A 16,686-nucleotide genomic window follows, 5' to 3' on the forward strand; every position below is an offset into this window, starting at 1 on the left:
GGAGGTGGGCAACATCCTGACGGAGTTGATGCAACTCGGTCTCTGCTGTTTGCTGGAACGTTACCACCTCTTCGACTCTTCTTTCGAGTTGGTCAGTTCTGGAGCCGATATCGGCTATATCGGATTTCAGGGAGTGTAGAGCTTGGACTGAGGACTTAATGTCCCGCATCTCCTTAAGGAGGGAGAGGAAGTCCTTACGGGTGAGGGGCGTGAGATCGTCATCTTCGGCCTCCGATTCGGAGGGGGCCTGAGAGGGGCCGGGATTGTCAGGCCTGTTCGTGGCTGGGGTGCCTTTTTTGGTCAGAAATGGTGTGAGGTCGGACCCCTGGGATTTTTTGTTACCCCTGGTCATCTTGGGGGCGTAGGGGGGTAGGTGGAAAGTAGGGTGAGGAATGGGGGTGGCGCTCCCGCTATGAGGCTCAGGGCCAGGGAAGGTGACTCGGGGGCCTTAAGGAGACATTACGGTGTGGTCATCAGCCGAGCCCGGCAGATGGAGTCCGCCCAGGGAGGACCACGAGAGCAGAGGGAGGGCACCCCGGCCCGGACTGGAGAGTGTGAGTCCGAAGTCGCAGGAGAGGGGATCCCGGAGACTATCTCCACCGCTCGGGGACCACAGGGACGCGTCCCGGGCACGGACCAGCCGGCGATCGGGGCAGCCCTGGGGCGGGGACCCGGCGGGGGAGAGGACCGCAGGGTGATGTGAAAGCGGCTCCCAGGTGGGTGCCAGTGGAGGCCTCGGTGGAGTTTAGGTGGATGGAGGCAGAAGGGACCACGGTCCCAGAGACTCACCAAGCGGCCGCCGCTGGAGCGGGTTGCAGAGAGCCGGAGGTTGAGGGTGGTCCAAGCCGGCACCTCCCAAGAGAGCGTATAGGGGCTTCGAGGTGGGTGGCAGGGGTGGAGGAGATCCCTTCAGTCTCAGGAGGGGCACAGAGCCAGTGATTGATTGAGGTCGCAGGAGAGGGGGGATGGAGCTGCGGGTCTGAGTGTTGGGTGCGGGGTATGATAATCGCCGCACGCAGCCGCTAGAGCTATTCCGTCGGCCTTTCTCTGGAGTAGGTGCTGGCTTCAGGAGATAGGAGAACAGGCAGGGTTATAGAGATATAAGTATAGTGGCTGAGTTGACTATACCAGTATTCGCCACAAGAGGGAGCCTTAGTTACAGCCAGCACCAGTCAGGGAGTTTGATGGGTGCTTTGCCAGTCCCAAGATGGCCGCCGCTTATCAGTGAGAGTTAGGTCCACCGGAGGACTCCCAGTCGTCGATCCCCGCCAGCGGGGGAAGAGATCTTGCTAGATCTTGCTTGCAGTGTTGTGTGAGACGGGGGAGGAAGGGCAGGCGCCTGGAGAGGTCGGGAATCGGCCAGGTAAAGTCTAGAGGCCGGGCGGCGCCAACCGCAAGATGGCCGCCGGCTGCCAGCCAGACACTTCTCGGCCCTTACCTCCCGCCGATCGTCCGGTCCCTGGTCTCCTGCGAGGATCAGCGCCCGGTGGGTGAGTCCCCCAGTGCCAGGGAGAGCCTTTCAGGTGGGTGGGAGAGTCTGCAGGGTCGCCGAACCGGGTCCCAGGAAACGCCGGCACAGCTCCAAAATCGAGGCCCCGGCTTCTGGGGTGGAGGTAGGCCGCAATCCGCAGGGGGCAACGCAGGGCCCCCCCGATTCCGCAGCTTCTTCCTCCAGGTGCTGGGTGTAGTGGTGGGGCTTAGGGGACTAGTCCCTTGTCGGTGGGCCTCCAAATCTGGTCAAAAAGTGGGTTTTGATACAGTGCCAGCCGCGACCTACACTGTTCTAACACTGCACTGCAGCATCATTTAATTGCATGTCCAGGTAAGGCATATACAGCAACAGAGAAATAGTATATTATTAGGACTCCCTGTCATTGCAGCAAAGACTCTGACACTGATCCACTGGAGATCTCTTCTATCTTAGAATGGTGTAATCTCTACATGAGTATTGATGATCTTATCTTGACCTCGGCCAATCGGTTCCAGGTATTTGGTGCAATTTGGTTCTGATGGCTCTGATTCAGGGATTTAGATCATTACTGTTCACTGTGCTCTTTAGTATGATCCCCATCACGTCTTTGTTGCTTTGCTCAGCATATCCTTTCATACTCTTTCACTATGCTCTTTTGACCTTTGATCCCTACCTGCGTACTTGGACCTCAGTCTCCCAGAGACTGACTTGCTAAAAAGGGCACACAATAATTCAAGGACAGGAGAATAGCTTAGTAGTATAAGGGTTTTGCATTGGTAGATCTGTTGGATCTATTTAGTAAGTGGACAGGCTTAATTCATGTTTGTATGCATTTGCCGTTTATTTACGCAACAGGGCGGATTACTGGCAGACAGTGCATGTGCTGGGATTGCAATGAGCATAGTCCAAGGTGCTGCTGCAATCCCGCTCGCTGCGAGCTTGCATGTGCTAGAACATGACACACATCTGTATTGGGGTGGTCTTCTGTTTGCCGGCGGTCGGGCTCCCGGCGCTCAGTATACCGGCGCCGGGAGCCCGACAGCCGGAATACCGACAATTATTTTCCCTCGTGGGGGTCCACGACCCCCATAGAGGGAGAATAAAATAGTGTGGCGCGCGTAGCGCGCCACCGTGCCCGTAGCGTGGCGAGCGCAGCGAGCCCGCAAGGGGCTCATTTGCGCTCGCCAAGCTGTCGGTAAGCCGGCGGTCGGGCTCCCGGCGCCGGGATGCTGGTCGCCGGGAGCCCGACCGCCGGCCAGCCGTAGTGAACCCCTGTATTGTGGTGTCCAGTCTGTGTAGCCATAGGTCAACCCGTCGCCTCGATGTTCCTAATTTTTGCTTTTAGGCTGCAAGACTGTACGCAATTGTGAGTTTGCGATTGCTCCGGTGAGCATCTCTTTTCATTTCTGTGCGGCAGCTTCACTTACCAACATTGGCTGCTCTGTAGCCTAGAAATCCGCACTTGCATTAGTGTACAAACATGGGGGCAGATGTATTAACTTGGAGAAGGCATAAGTAAGTGATAAACTAGTGATAAGTGCAAGGTGATAAACGCACCAACCCATCAGCTCCAATATGCAAATTGACAGTTAGGAGCTGACTGGCTGGTGCATTTATCACCTTGCACTTATCACTGGTTAATCACTTCATTATGCCGTCTCCAGGCTTAATACATCTGCCCCATGAATTGGGCCCAATGTTGTAACCTCTGTGTCTCCTTATATATTGGTCTCCAATAGGAGTGTGTGCTGGATGCTTGTGTTAGGGATAGATATAAGAAATAAACTGCTGGAGGATTGGCGCAGGTACTATATTGCTGAAAGGAAAGTAAATTCCAAAACATTTCAAATAGTGAATTCAATGGGTATAAAAATTATTTTTATTTGATTGAAAATTGAGCAACGTATATACACAATCTAAAGGGAAACTACGTAAACTACATAAAAATAATGGTATTACCTAAAAATGGACCACACATAATAGGATGCGGAGGTCAAATATGGCAAACAGTTTAACCGGTCAAATTATCTGAGACACAGCAAATGCTACTTATACTGTATGTGGAATATATAGAACAGAAACATAATTACTGTTTACCCTGTTTTCTAAACACTTTGTAGGTGAACCCCAGTATCTATCTACAGGGTTTTATTAGAAAACTCTTATATCGTATCTTTACCAAAATAATTCCCCTCGGCAAAGGTTCTATAATCAGCAGTAAATCGTAATACACAACACATCCTAAACGCGCCAGACAAAAATTAAAATAAAAAATACAAAATCAGAACCATTATTTTAGTTCATATTTTAGAGGGAAAAAAAGTTAATTCTAAATACTGTATCAAGAAATTGAAGGATGAAACTTTCCTCCCTAATAAAATTATATACATGTAAATTGGCAACCAAAATAAAAATAAATAACAAAATTGCATTTTCAGTTTCTAGATAAAAATAATAATTAAAAAAAAATGTACAGCCTTTTATAATATACACAAAAACATTGCCTGACTGTCATATTTCACCTGTAATGCAATAAATAAAATATAAATAGGATTGAAATGTTTTTGTTTTTGTTTTATTTGTATTAAAAAGTCTTTTCTGCGCCTAAGAAAGAGTCAGAGGCCACTGTGGCCTTCCTGTAGCTTGTTCCTGACACCAGTAGCAACTGTGAGCAGGTGCTGGGGCCTATCTCCAAACATCATAGGCGGAGAGGAACCTGTAGTTATTGAGCAATTCGTCCTCGCTGAGCATGTTCTGAAAGGAAAATGGTCAACACAGTGATACAGATAGTAACGAAGGACAAGCTAAATTATAGACGTAGGAGCAGATTCCATCCACCACGTGCTCTGTCATACGGTTACTTCCTCCAAGTACAGTGATAATGACCCAGTTGATGTTTCTTACTGAAACTTTAGATGTATTTCCACTTTATTTGTATTTTTTTGCTGTCATTAGGAACCTAGGGGGTAATTCTGAGTTGATCGCAGCAGGTACTTTGTTAGCAGTTGGGCAAAACCATGTGCACTGCAGGGGAGGCAGATATAACATGTGCAGAGAGAGATAGATTTGGGTGGGTTATTTTGTTTCTGTGCAGGGTAAATAGTCTGCTTTATCTTTACATTGCAATTTAGATTTCAGTTTGAATACACCCCACCCAAATCTTACGCTCTCTGCACATGTTATATCTGCCCCCCCCCAGCAGTGCACATGGTTTTGACCAGTAGCTAACAAATTTGCGCTGTGATCAGATCTGATTTAGGCCCATACTGTCTCCAGGCTGCTCATGGGCGGATTGCAGGCCTCTAATCAAATAGTTTGGGTCAGTCTAACTGGGAGAAGAGATCGCCCGACACAACCTGCGACTAACTGAATCTGTCCCTTTATTGATGTCAGGGAAATAGGTTTGTTACATCATCACAACATGTAAGCAGGATTTCCATCTGTTTGCCATGAAGTTCCCTTTGCTCTTATATATTTTGCCAGTGTCACACACATCTGCTACACCTACACCTCATAATGACACAACCGTACCTTCCAACAACCCCAATGTAACTGTTTGGGACATTTGGCAAGTTCCACACCCCCTCCCCCTCGCCCCGCCAACACCCTGTCACTCTTACTGTACCTGATCTGTCCAGTTTCACTGCAAATTCACCTAAACACCCCAGTGCTTTCTAACCACACCTCTCAGGGGAAAGTGGGGGATCTCCACACTCTCTGGGGTCACTGTTTAAAGCTCCCCAGGACCCAACATAATGCCCACACCTGCATGAACATAAGCCAGGACACTTGGGTTTATTATGAAGACAATTTACAGTGTGTATTGCCTTTTAATAAAAAATGTCACTTTAAATATCACAGTAAAAGCATCGGAGAAAACCCTAATGAATACTAAACCCCTTGGGGTGCATGATGCGTGGTAGAGATAGTGATAAATATTGGTGGAGCCCTGAGAGATGGTGAAAAACAAAGAACAATTTTAGCCATTTCTCTAAGTTTTCAATTAAACACACATATTAAAATTAAATCAATTAAAAACACATATTGTTCCATTTATACTTTCCCCCCCCTTTTTACCCCCAAAATGTCATTTATGGTATCACTGGCACACTTACCATAGTGATGTTGGCATCCAACTTATATCAAAGCCAGGCAGCAGAGTCCTTTCGCCAATCGGCAGCAATGGATGGACTTACAATTGATACCCAAAACAGGGAGCGGGGGGGGAGGCATTCAGTGTTATACAGGTAATTATGTAGAAGAGGGGGCAGCTCACGGCTGACTGAAGTGGGTGTGGCTTACCAGAATGTGGGCGTGTTTAGGTGGATCACACGCCCTATTCTGTCCCAACTTTAAAGGCAGCCGTAACCTTTTTTAAAGCTTCATATTTATATAAACATTTGGACAGAAAGGCTTTCACTCCATCAATACCGTGAACTATAAAAGGGCCAACACAACTTCTTTTTTGTACAAGTCTGCCCATTTATCTTTGGAAACATCCCTGTAATCCCACCTGCAGGTAGGCACTGTATAATGCACATAGCGCGGGAATACTTTCATTACAATGCTGCAAGCACGCCTGCCCAAGCGCAACTGAATGTGTGCGATATACAGATGTGTCCGCATACACCCTTCCTCAAATTGCACCAAATAGCCCTGATGGCACCCCATGCATCTAAGTCGCGCCAAGCGTCCCACTAAGCCGTATTCTAGAATGTGCATCTCTACTGCCACAAACGTACAATGCGCCGGTACCCTGGAAACTGCTCCTGGCATTGCATGCAGTTGCTGGGCGCGGCTCTGATGCAAACCTGGGAAAAGAGGCAAAAGACGGAGCACCTATATGGGTGAGCCGCACCATGCATCCAGATGCACAGTATAGTCTGCAACTTTATACCAACTCAAAGGCAACAATAATACTAACGTAAGTGCCCAGGACAATGTCTGCGACTTTGGAGGCAACTGTGATGCAAACAAGACGCTAAATTAAGAAACAGGTAAGTTAGTCTGAGAGCCGCTACCCGTGGTGCAGCACCTACTGTAAGTCTCCCCATACATCTCGCACCTATAGCAAAAAAAGGATGTGTGAATGTGGACATATCTGTACATAGAGTAGAAGTGGGGTATTAAAGGCACTGTTATTTTGTGGGTACATCACCGGCAGTGCTCATTGGGAGGAAAGGAGACGGTATTCAGTACTTACGGTGAGGTTATTAATGCCTTCAGAAAAAGCCCCTATTTGCTTTACCATGCCATCTGAATGCTCCATCTGTAAAATCAGTCAGTAGCCTCAGAAATCGGAGTAGAAATTCATCAGTTCACACTGCAGCAATGACATGCATCACATTAAGAACATGGTCTCCCTTACACCCACCATGGCCGGAATCATTACAGTGCATGGAAATAGGACTTTTGTGTCATTACCATTTCCCACTGTGTCTACAGAAAATGTGTAGCATATCCCGATATTTACTTATAGATCATATTCGATATGGTTTTCCGCGTTTCACCGTTCAGCACGCACTCAATGATCCCAATCGTCTGTAATGCAACCTTCGTGCAGTATGCGTCACTTACCTATACACAGTGGAGGAACCAACGTTTGTGAAAAGGAAAGTCACTAGCGGCAGTGCCCGGTTCCAGTAAACAAATAATAAATCTGCTTTTCTGTCCAGTGGTTCAGGCCGTAAGGCAGTTGTCTCCACTGTGTGTAGATGGTGGGCGCACTTTGACAATAAAAACTGAAAATAAGTGTTAGTTGCACCCTGCTAGCACACCAACCAGGCCAGTTATATGAACAGGACACATCAGCCTGGCTTGTATTAAGCAAACATACAAATTAACAGAGAGCACAAAATGCATCGCTGCTGGGCATCTAAAAAAAAAAAAATTGTACTGCAGCGCACAAAGGAAAAAGTGCGGACAGCAACGTGCAACACCCCGGGTGTTGTTCAACTCTGACGTTCTTCGTTCTTAGCTTCCCAGATATAGCCAATGGCCAACAGGTGACATGATAGTTGTAGCTGAAAGAAGGTTATACAAGACCCTTTACCACCTACTCCTTTTCCACCAATATGCTGGGTCCAACCCGAGTTATCAAAGACGTGTCTAGCTGTGTCAGAGCCAGGTCAGACCCAGTTCACACTGGACACAGCATATTGGCGGGTAGACCACTTTCACACTGCACCCATATGCAGTTGGGAATCTGCCGGTGCTTGGAGATTACATCATACCCAAAAACTGGTGATCCGGCTCCCTCTATACATTAGTGTGACCCGGGTCATGCAGTGTACACTGCAAACTACCTGGGGCCGGCCCCGGTAGCTACCTAGCTGGGATTCCCGGGAAACTGGACCAGAGTTACTTTTCAAGGACCCTTTTCCACGAGGTAGACCCAGCAATAATCTGGCTGTCTTGGTGCTTAAGGGATGGATCCATCATGTTAATGCGTAAACAGGAGTCTGGGAAGGCTATGAACGTTGTATTGTCGATGCACGCACGCGTTACTAAATTTGTCTTATTAACAGGTTATATGGGTATAAATGAAATGGTCAGATGGGATGGGATGTCCACATAACGAAATAATCATGTCCATTTATTGTCTTGCCTAATCAATAATGTGTCAGTCCTTTTATAACAATATTTATGTAACATATCCATTTGACAACTCATTTTCGTACAACATAGAACCTAGGTGCAAGCCCAAAATAATAAGACAAAAGTAAAATACTGCAGGAATATTTACACAATAATCCTATTTATATTTAAATATCTGTGGTTAAATTAAACTATGGTAAATTCATCCGATAAAAATGCAGCCTCTGTATAAAATCTGTAAAGTGTCAATGATCAAAGGCAGCTTCCATGCCATGCTCGGTAACATATATAAAATCTAAAAATATAGATATTTCTTTTTATAAAACAAGTCCGTTTCCTGGGTGAAGCCATGCTGGAAGTGACAGTTGGATGAGTTACGCGGTGATGCATGGTTAGAGACACTGACGACAATGGGGAGGGGATGGGATGATGCAGATGCCATCAGATTAGTCTGCCCACCTGCTCCACTTTATCAGCCTCTTTAAAAGGACTGTTGTTGGGTGTTTTGAATTCTCTCTTCTGGGGGGTGGCATCCACCGGGCACACATAGTCTGTGGATTCGTCAAATCTCTTCTTACGCAGGTGGCCGAAGTGAGACAGGCCCAGTTTCTTTGGCTGAAACGGCAACAATGCAAGTGTGTGAAATATGCAATGTTGAGTTTACGTTGCGTCACTTTAGATCACATGAGAGGGTCACAAATATATTTCTATTCAACAATTCTAAAAATTTAAAATGACATGGTTTTCTGTAAGAGCATGTTTGGGGCAACTGCGGTGGCTGTGGTGCCGTGGATTGCCCCATCACGACTCCACCCCACTGCAGGAGTTGACAGGATATGGGAGGTTTGTCTAATCTCCCAGGATCCTGAGAAAGCTCCTCTGAAATCTGTGAGTCTCCCAGGCATTTGGCGAGAGTAAGCAAGTAAGTAAGCTTCAATGGGAATTATGTACACGCAACACAAACAGCCATTATGTCAGTTTAATCATTGTGCAGCCACAGGGCTCCTTTGATGTTGACCGCGTGTGCAGGACTTTGCCGTCCAGACATTAGTGACCATTAATGGACACCTACGTCTTTACAATGTATAAGGGGAAAGTAACATCTGCTTCCCAAAACTAGAGTGGAAGAGTTCACACAAAGGCATTATAACACCAGATTTACATACAGTACAGTATACTGTCACAATCAGAAATAAGGACGGGCGCGTGTAACCCCAATGACTGTAGCCTGTTGCCATCTCCTGTACATTGTAGAGTCATATTCCTACAAGTACATAGCGGACTTCATCTATGAGAAAAACAATGATGCTATTCCTTGCATTATTTTAGGATGAAATCACAGTATGTATGATCAGGATGGGGCACACAGAGATCCCCCCTATGATATGGTAACACCTACCCGGACTTTGGCAGCTGTAGACAGAGGTGTGTAGGTTGTAGAGTCCATGATCTCCCTCTTTTCCTGCTGAGCTTCTGGACCAATCAACAAGCTGAAATTAGTTGCCAGATGTCTCCTCAGAAGGGTCTTCTCTGGCGGAATGTTCAATAGCATGGCAAGAGTATCCGAGTTAAAACGCGGCTCCAGGATCTACCAACAGTACAAAATGATTGGACCAATGTAACAGACCAATGGTTCTCAAACTCAGTGCTCAGGACCTCAAACAGCTCATATTTTCCAGGCAACTCAGCAGGTGTACTCATTACTCACTGACACATTGTAAAGATCCACAGGTGGAGCTAATAATTTAACTTGCAATTCTGTGAGGAGACCTGGAAATCATGAATTGTTTGGGGTCCTGAGGACAGAGTTTGAGGTTCTCCCCCCATCCTGCTAAATATTGGATTAACTAGCTGGATTATTTCCCTTTATTTACAGATCTGATGCTACCTACATGCAACTGCCTTTTATGCATATGTTCCTCAATGGGCAAGCACACTAGATTGTCTTAAAATATATCTAAGATCCAACAGTAATATGAAAATGTATCAAAGCTTGAAATTCCCAAAGTGCAGATGTCTAGGGGTTCATTTATCAAACAGTGATAACCCCTTTCTCCTGATTATTGGTGCTGAAGGGGACGAAATCCTTTTCTCCAGTTAACAAGAGGGAAATCACAGAGGGTTCACAGATGCAGATACATTTGAGGTGTCTATATACTGTACACTAACTCACAGCTTCTCAAACTCAGTCCTCAGGACCCCACACGGTTCATGTTTTGCAGGTCACCTGTAGATTTTTCAAATGTGACTGTCATGCCTTCAGCATTTGCTTTGTGTAGATCTGATTACTTTTACTACAGAAAGTTGTATTATTGCCCCATCTGGTGGTCAGTCCCATCAATTAATTTGACCCTCATAGCCTCTTGTAGCCAGTCTTGCAATGCATTCTGGGATGAAGAAGCTGGGATCAGCCTTTCTACTTCCCTCATGGTCCCAGACAGTCATGCTTTACATGGGTCCAACTCTCATATAGCATTCGATGGTGAGTTTGTATATTAAATGTCTCATCTCAACCTGTTTAGCCAGTGAGTAATGTTAGCTGCACTGTAGTTTATACTTGCACATGTAATCACATGTTTGCACAGCCCATGTTATATGTACTTGTGTATATCCATTTTGCTTTTCACATGCATATCATAATTGCATATTCTTGTTTCATTAACAGTTTTACCTCATTATCACATATCATCATATCGTATTGTACATCAAATCAACGCATCATATCTGTGATCCCTTTACTGAATAATAAAACACCGTTCTACAAACACCTCTTCTGAACAGATTATTGAAAAGTAAAGGTGGTTATACTGTAGGCTTCAAATTTGCCAGAAAGGGCTTAGTGAGAGGCTGAACAGTAAAACATCGAATGCTACAAGCAGATGGACTCTCTTACACTGACTCCGTCAGTAAATCATTGCCTGTCAGCAGTGGGGACATATACTGACTTACAGAGCCGTTACACTGCCAGCCACAGCTATCTGCATATGACAGCCACACAGTTTCTATACAGTCTACCAACTATGGCAGCTCAGCAATAGGAGTACCGCCATTTGACTACACAGAAACCTGTACAAGTCAGTGCAGCCACGCTTATAAGGCAACACAACAGTCTCTTCACAGTCAAGCAGCTTCATAACAGTTCAAAGATACTGACTCCTCAGAGATCTGCGACACAGTCTGAACAGTTACTTGCAGACAGCATTACAGCAGTCTCTACACAATCAAACATCTCTACCAGATCACCATGTCACAGAAAACGATATCCTCATACAAAACAAGGTCCCAAGTCTCTGGTTCCTCCAAATCCTTGTCTGTCAGTAATGCAGCCATCATGGCACGTGCAAAAGCGGAAGCCGCAAAAGTAAGGGCTAACTTTGCCGAGCAGGAGATGCAATTAAAAATCGAGAGCAAACGCTTAGAAGCAATCGGCGAGAAGCTCGCTGCAGAGAAGGAGGCAGCGGCTGCCATAGCTGAAGCAGAAATCTTGGAGACTGCAGAACTCCCTGATATAAGAAGAACCAATGTACTTGACACAGAGAATGGATCTCAGGATTCACTGCAACGCACATCAGAATACGTACGTCAAGTCTCAAAAAGGAGTAGCAACCCTCCATCTTTACAAGGTACGCATTCAGACCTCATGCAAACAAATCAAGTACACTCTACAGCGCCACCACCAGTGGACAACAGACCACACATTTGCAAGCAAGAGAATCCTAGACACTGTGAACCTATGAGGGACAACTCTTCCCCACCTCAGATGTCTGAATCTGCAAACTCCAAGAAAGACACAGCCTACTTCACACAGAAGCGGTGTGATACCAACCGTCGGGAACCAGACAACACTAACAGGTATGACTACACACCATATACCTACCGTGTTAATGTACCGACATCTCCAAGAGCCAATCAGGACACATTAGACTTTGCTAAATTTCTCACCCGCCGTGAATTAGTCACAATTAGTATTTCAAAGTTCAATGATCGCCCTGAGAACTTCAGAGCCTGGCAGTCCTCTTTTCAAAATGCTATCAGAGGAATAGACCTTTCACATAGTGAAGAGATAGACCTCTTAATTAAATGGCTTGGGAATGAATCTGCAGAACATGCTAGAAGGATAAGAGTGATTAACATTAACCACCCTGAGAATGGACTTAGGATGATCTGGGATAGACTTAATGAGTGCTATGGCTCACCAGAGATAATAGAGAGTGCTCTGTTCAAAAGAATAGACGATTTCCCCAGGTTACCCAACAAAGGCTATCAGAGACTCAGAGAACTAAGTGACTTACTAAAAGAACTTCAAGTAGCTAAATGTGAGGGGGATTTACCAGGACTTGCCTTCCTTGACACAGCCAGAGGCGTTAACCCTATAGTGCAGAAACTACCGTATAATCTGCAGGAACAATGGATCAACCATGGCTCCAAATATAAGCGGCAGAACAAAGTGCAATTTCCACCATTCTCAGTTTTCGTGGACTTTGTACACCAGCAAGCTATGACCAGGAATGATCCTAGTTTTGCCTTTACCTTGACAAATACTGCACCTATGGTACCTAACCCCCGCAAAACATCAGTTGCAGTTCACAAGACTAATGTGCATTATTCAGATTCTTTCCGCAGGTCTACCAGCTTTAATCGCCAAGAGACCACAGACAAAGATCCAGCCAAGCAATGTCCTCTGCATCACAAACCGCATCCTCTCCTGAAATGCAGAACCTTCAGAGAAAAGTCCCTGGAGAACCGCAAAGCCTTCTTAAAGGAGAATAGGATCTGCTACAAGTGCTGTTCCTCCACATCACACCTCGCCAAGGACTGCAAGGTTAGTGCTAACTGCACAGAATGCCACAGCACAGACCACAATACCGCTCTACACCCTGGTCCTCCCCCATGGGCTTTGCAACACAGTTATACCGATACAGAGCATGGCGGGGAGCACAGTGTAGAACAAAAAGACACTGTTGCAGTCACACCAGAAATAACTTCACAATGTACCGAAGTCTGCAAAGATGCCATTAGCGGTAGATCCTGCTCCAAAATATGTTTAGTCAAAGTTTACCCCAAAGGCCATCCAGACAAAGCCGTTAAACTTTATGCAATCCTAGATGACCAAAGTAACAGGTCTCTAGCCAGATCAATCTTCTTTGAGACCTTTAATGTTAAAGGACCCAGCACTCCTTACTCCTTAAGATCCTGCGCAGGGAGTTTTGAGACAACAGGAAGGAGGGCAACTGGCTATCAAATTGAGTCCTTGGATGGGAAGACATGTCTCTCTTTACCAACTATCACAGAGTGTGACGAGATTCCAGACAATAGGAGTGAGATTCCTACACCAGATGTAGCTAAACACCATACACATTTGAAACGCATAGCACATCTGATACCAGAACTGGATCCACATGCCCAAATAAATCTACTCATTGGGAGGGATATCCTACAAGTCCACAAAGCCAGAAGTCAGATTAATGGTCCACATAACGCACCTTACGCTCAAAGACTGGATCTGGGATGGGTAATAATAGGAGAAGTATGTCTTGGAGATGTGCATAAACCAGATTCTGTCAACAGCATGCTTACCTGTACTTTAGAAAATGGACGCCCTTCTCTGTTCCAGCCATGTCATAACCATTTCCTCATAAAGGAATTACCACACTGTACCTTCATAGACTCAACTAGTGACAACCATATCTGTGACAACTATCAAGATCATCTGGGGCACGCAGTCTTCCAGAGAACAAAGAAGGATGACCAGGTGGCAATGTCCATAGAGGACAAACTATTCTTGGAAATAATGGAGAAAGGACTAGTCAAGGATGATGCCAACAGCTGGGTTGCTCCTCTACCCTTTAGAACACCCAGACAACGCCTTCCTAATGACAGAGAACAAGTACTCAAACGCTTCTCTTCACTTAAACACAACTTTCACAGGAAACCAGAGATGAAAGATCATTTCTTCTCCTTTATGGCTAAAATATTTGAGAATGGTCACGCCGAGATAGCTCCCATTCTTAAAGACACAGAAGAATGCTGGTACCTGCCAATGTTCGGAGTATATCACCCGAAGAAACCAGGTCAGATAAGAGTGGTGTTCGATTCCAGTGCCCAGTTTGAAGGTGTTTCTTTAAATGACGTACTCCTGACAGGACCAGACCTTAACAACAAACTCCTAGGAGTACTCATCCGTTTCTGAAAAGACTCTATTGCCTTCACAGCTGACATTCAACAAATGTTTCATTGCTTTCTTGTGAGAGAAAAAGACAGGAATTTCCTAAGATTCTTCTGGTTCAGAGACAATGACCCCTCAAAAGACATCACGGAGTATCGCATGAAGGTACACATCTTTGGTAACAGCCCTTCACCTGCAGTTGCCATCTATGGACTCAGACGTTCAGCTCAAGAGGGTGAGCTAGAGTATGGTTCTGATGTTAGACAACTTGTAGATAAAGACTTCTACGTGGATGACTGCCTAAAATCTATGCCAACAGCCGAGACAGCAATCAGCCTCCTCAAAAGAGCTCAGGAAATGCTTGCTTGTTCAAACCTGAGGCTTCACAAAATAGCTTCCAACAGCAAAGTAGTGATGGAAGCCTTCCCTTCCCAAGATCATACCAGCGATTTAAGAGACTTGGATTTAGGAACCGATTCCCCACCAGCTCAACGTAGCCTTGGACTCTTGTGGGACTTAAAATCTGACACCTTTACCTTCCAAGTAAACAGCGAAGAAAGACCCTTCACTCGCAGAGGTGTTCTCTCTACTCTAAACAGCTTGTACGACCCCTTAGGATTTGCAGCTCCTGTCACTATCCAAGGTAAAGCTTTGCTCAGAGACCTAACCTGTGAGTCAATTGACTGGGATGCCCCACTGCCTCCCCAGAAAAGAAACTTGTGGCAAGAGTGGAAAGATTCTCTATCTACCTTAACCAACCTCCGCATTACACGTCCATATGCCCCCGTGCCTTCTACAGCAGTACAAAACCAGAGACTATGTGTATTCTCTGATGCCTCAACCCAAGCAATTGCTGCAGTTGCATATCTTAAGACCATGGACATCAAGGGACAATGTCATATTGGATTTGTCATGGGCAAAGCAAAGTTAGCTCCACGTCCAGAACACACAGTGCCCAGACTTGAACTTTGTGCTGCAGTACTAGCTGTAGAATTAGCTGAGCTCATTTCATCTGAGTTACCAATTGGACTCTCTGAAGCAGATTTCTACACAGACAGTAAGGTAGTATTAGGCTACATATGCAACGAGACCAGACGGTTCCATGTTTATGTCAGCAATCGTGTGCTAAGAATCAGAAGATCCACCAATCCAAAACAGTGGCACTATGTATCTACTGCTCACAATCCAGCAGATCACGCTACAAGAGCTGTCCCAGCCAGTATCCTCAAAGACACTACATGGCTCAGAGGACCTGAATTCCTGTACAAGGCAGATTCGAACAATCCTGAAAGTAGCATATTCAAGCTAGTAGACGCAGACTCAGATGTTGAAATTCGTCCACAAATAACTACAATCCATACCGTAACTTCAGATTGTCAACTTCAGCCTCACAGATTCCAAAGATTTTCAACTTGGAAATCACTTGTCAGAGCCATTACCTGCTTAACTCACATAGTCCATTCATTTAAACGCAACGCATCTGTAAGTGTGAATGGATGTAAAGGTTGGCATCACTGTCAAAATGTTTACGCACCAGAAGAAACACAACGATCCAAGAACCTTATCATCCGTGTTGTGCAGCACCAAATCTTTTCCGGAGAGATCGACTGCATTAACAGTGGAAATCCTATTCCCAAAGACAGCACCTTAAAAAAAGCTAGACCCTTTTCTTGATGAAAATCATTTATTGAGAGTAGGAGGCCGTCTTCAAGAAGCAAACTTGGAGACAAATGAGAAAAATCCTTTAATCATTCCTGGGAGTCACCACATAGCTTCTTTAATTGTGCAACACTATCACAACGAAGTCAAACACCAAGGACGATTGTTTACCGAAGGAGCTCTACGATCAGCTGGGTTCTGGATTATTGGAGCGAAAAGGTGTGTAAGCAGCACAATCTTCAAATGTATCATTTGCCGTAGACTTCGTGGTACTTCCCAAACTCAGAAGATGGCTAATCTTCCAACAGACAGACTTAGTACAGACCCTCCTTTCTCCAATGTTGGTCTTGATGTATTTGGTCCATGGACTGTCATCACACGACATACTAGAGGTGCAAATGCGAACAGCAAGCGCTGGGCGGTTGTATTCACTTGTATGAGCATCAGAGCTGTTCACATCGAAGTTATAGAATCAATGGACACTTCAAGCTTCATCAATGCCTTTAGACGCTTCATTGCTATCCGTGGCCCAGTAAAACACATCCGGTCCGACAGAGGTACCAACTTCATTGGAGCAGCCAAAGAATTACAAATTAATTCGAACATTGACACTAAAAGCATAGAGAGATATCTCAGTGAGCAAGGTTGTACATGGACCTTCAACCCGCCTCATTCTTCTCATATGAGAGGTGCCTGGGAAAGGATGATCGGCATGATACGCAGAATCCTTGATTCCATATTCTTGCAAGTGGGAACTGCAAGACTTACTCACGAGAGTTTAACAACCTTCATG

General features: G+C 45.5%; 1 protein-coding gene across 14 annotated transcripts in view; it reads right to left on the reverse strand.

Annotated features, from left to right (window-relative positions):
* Positions 1-3,336: 3,336 nt before the first annotated feature.
* Positions 3,337-16,686, reverse strand: part of PPFIBP2 (PPFIA binding protein 2) — a 302,451-nt gene continuing 289,101 nt past the window's right edge. For 12 of the 14 annotated variants that reach the window (XM_063944500.1, XM_063944499.1, XM_063944498.1 and 9 more), the window contains 4 exons: positions 9,468-9,656; positions 8,528-8,683; positions 6,675-6,740; positions 3,337-4,225 (listed from right to left, as the gene is read on the reverse strand). In XM_063944500.1, the coding sequence (XP_063800570.1) occupies positions 4,157-4,225; positions 6,675-6,740; positions 8,528-8,683; positions 9,468-9,656 (480 nt within the window). In that variant the 3' untranslated portion in view covers positions 3,337-4,156. Of the gene's footprint in view, positions 4,226-6,674; positions 6,795-8,039; positions 8,684-9,467; positions 9,657-16,686 lie in introns of those variants that run through there. The other 2 variants (XM_063944501.1, XM_063944509.1) reach the window with 2 other exon arrangements.

Source organism: Pseudophryne corroboree, chromosome 11 (assembly GCF_028390025.1).
Source record: "Pseudophryne corroboree isolate aPseCor3 chromosome 11, aPseCor3.hap2, whole genome shotgun sequence".
NCBI lineage: Eukaryota > Metazoa > Chordata > Amphibia > Anura > Myobatrachidae > Pseudophryne > Pseudophryne corroboree.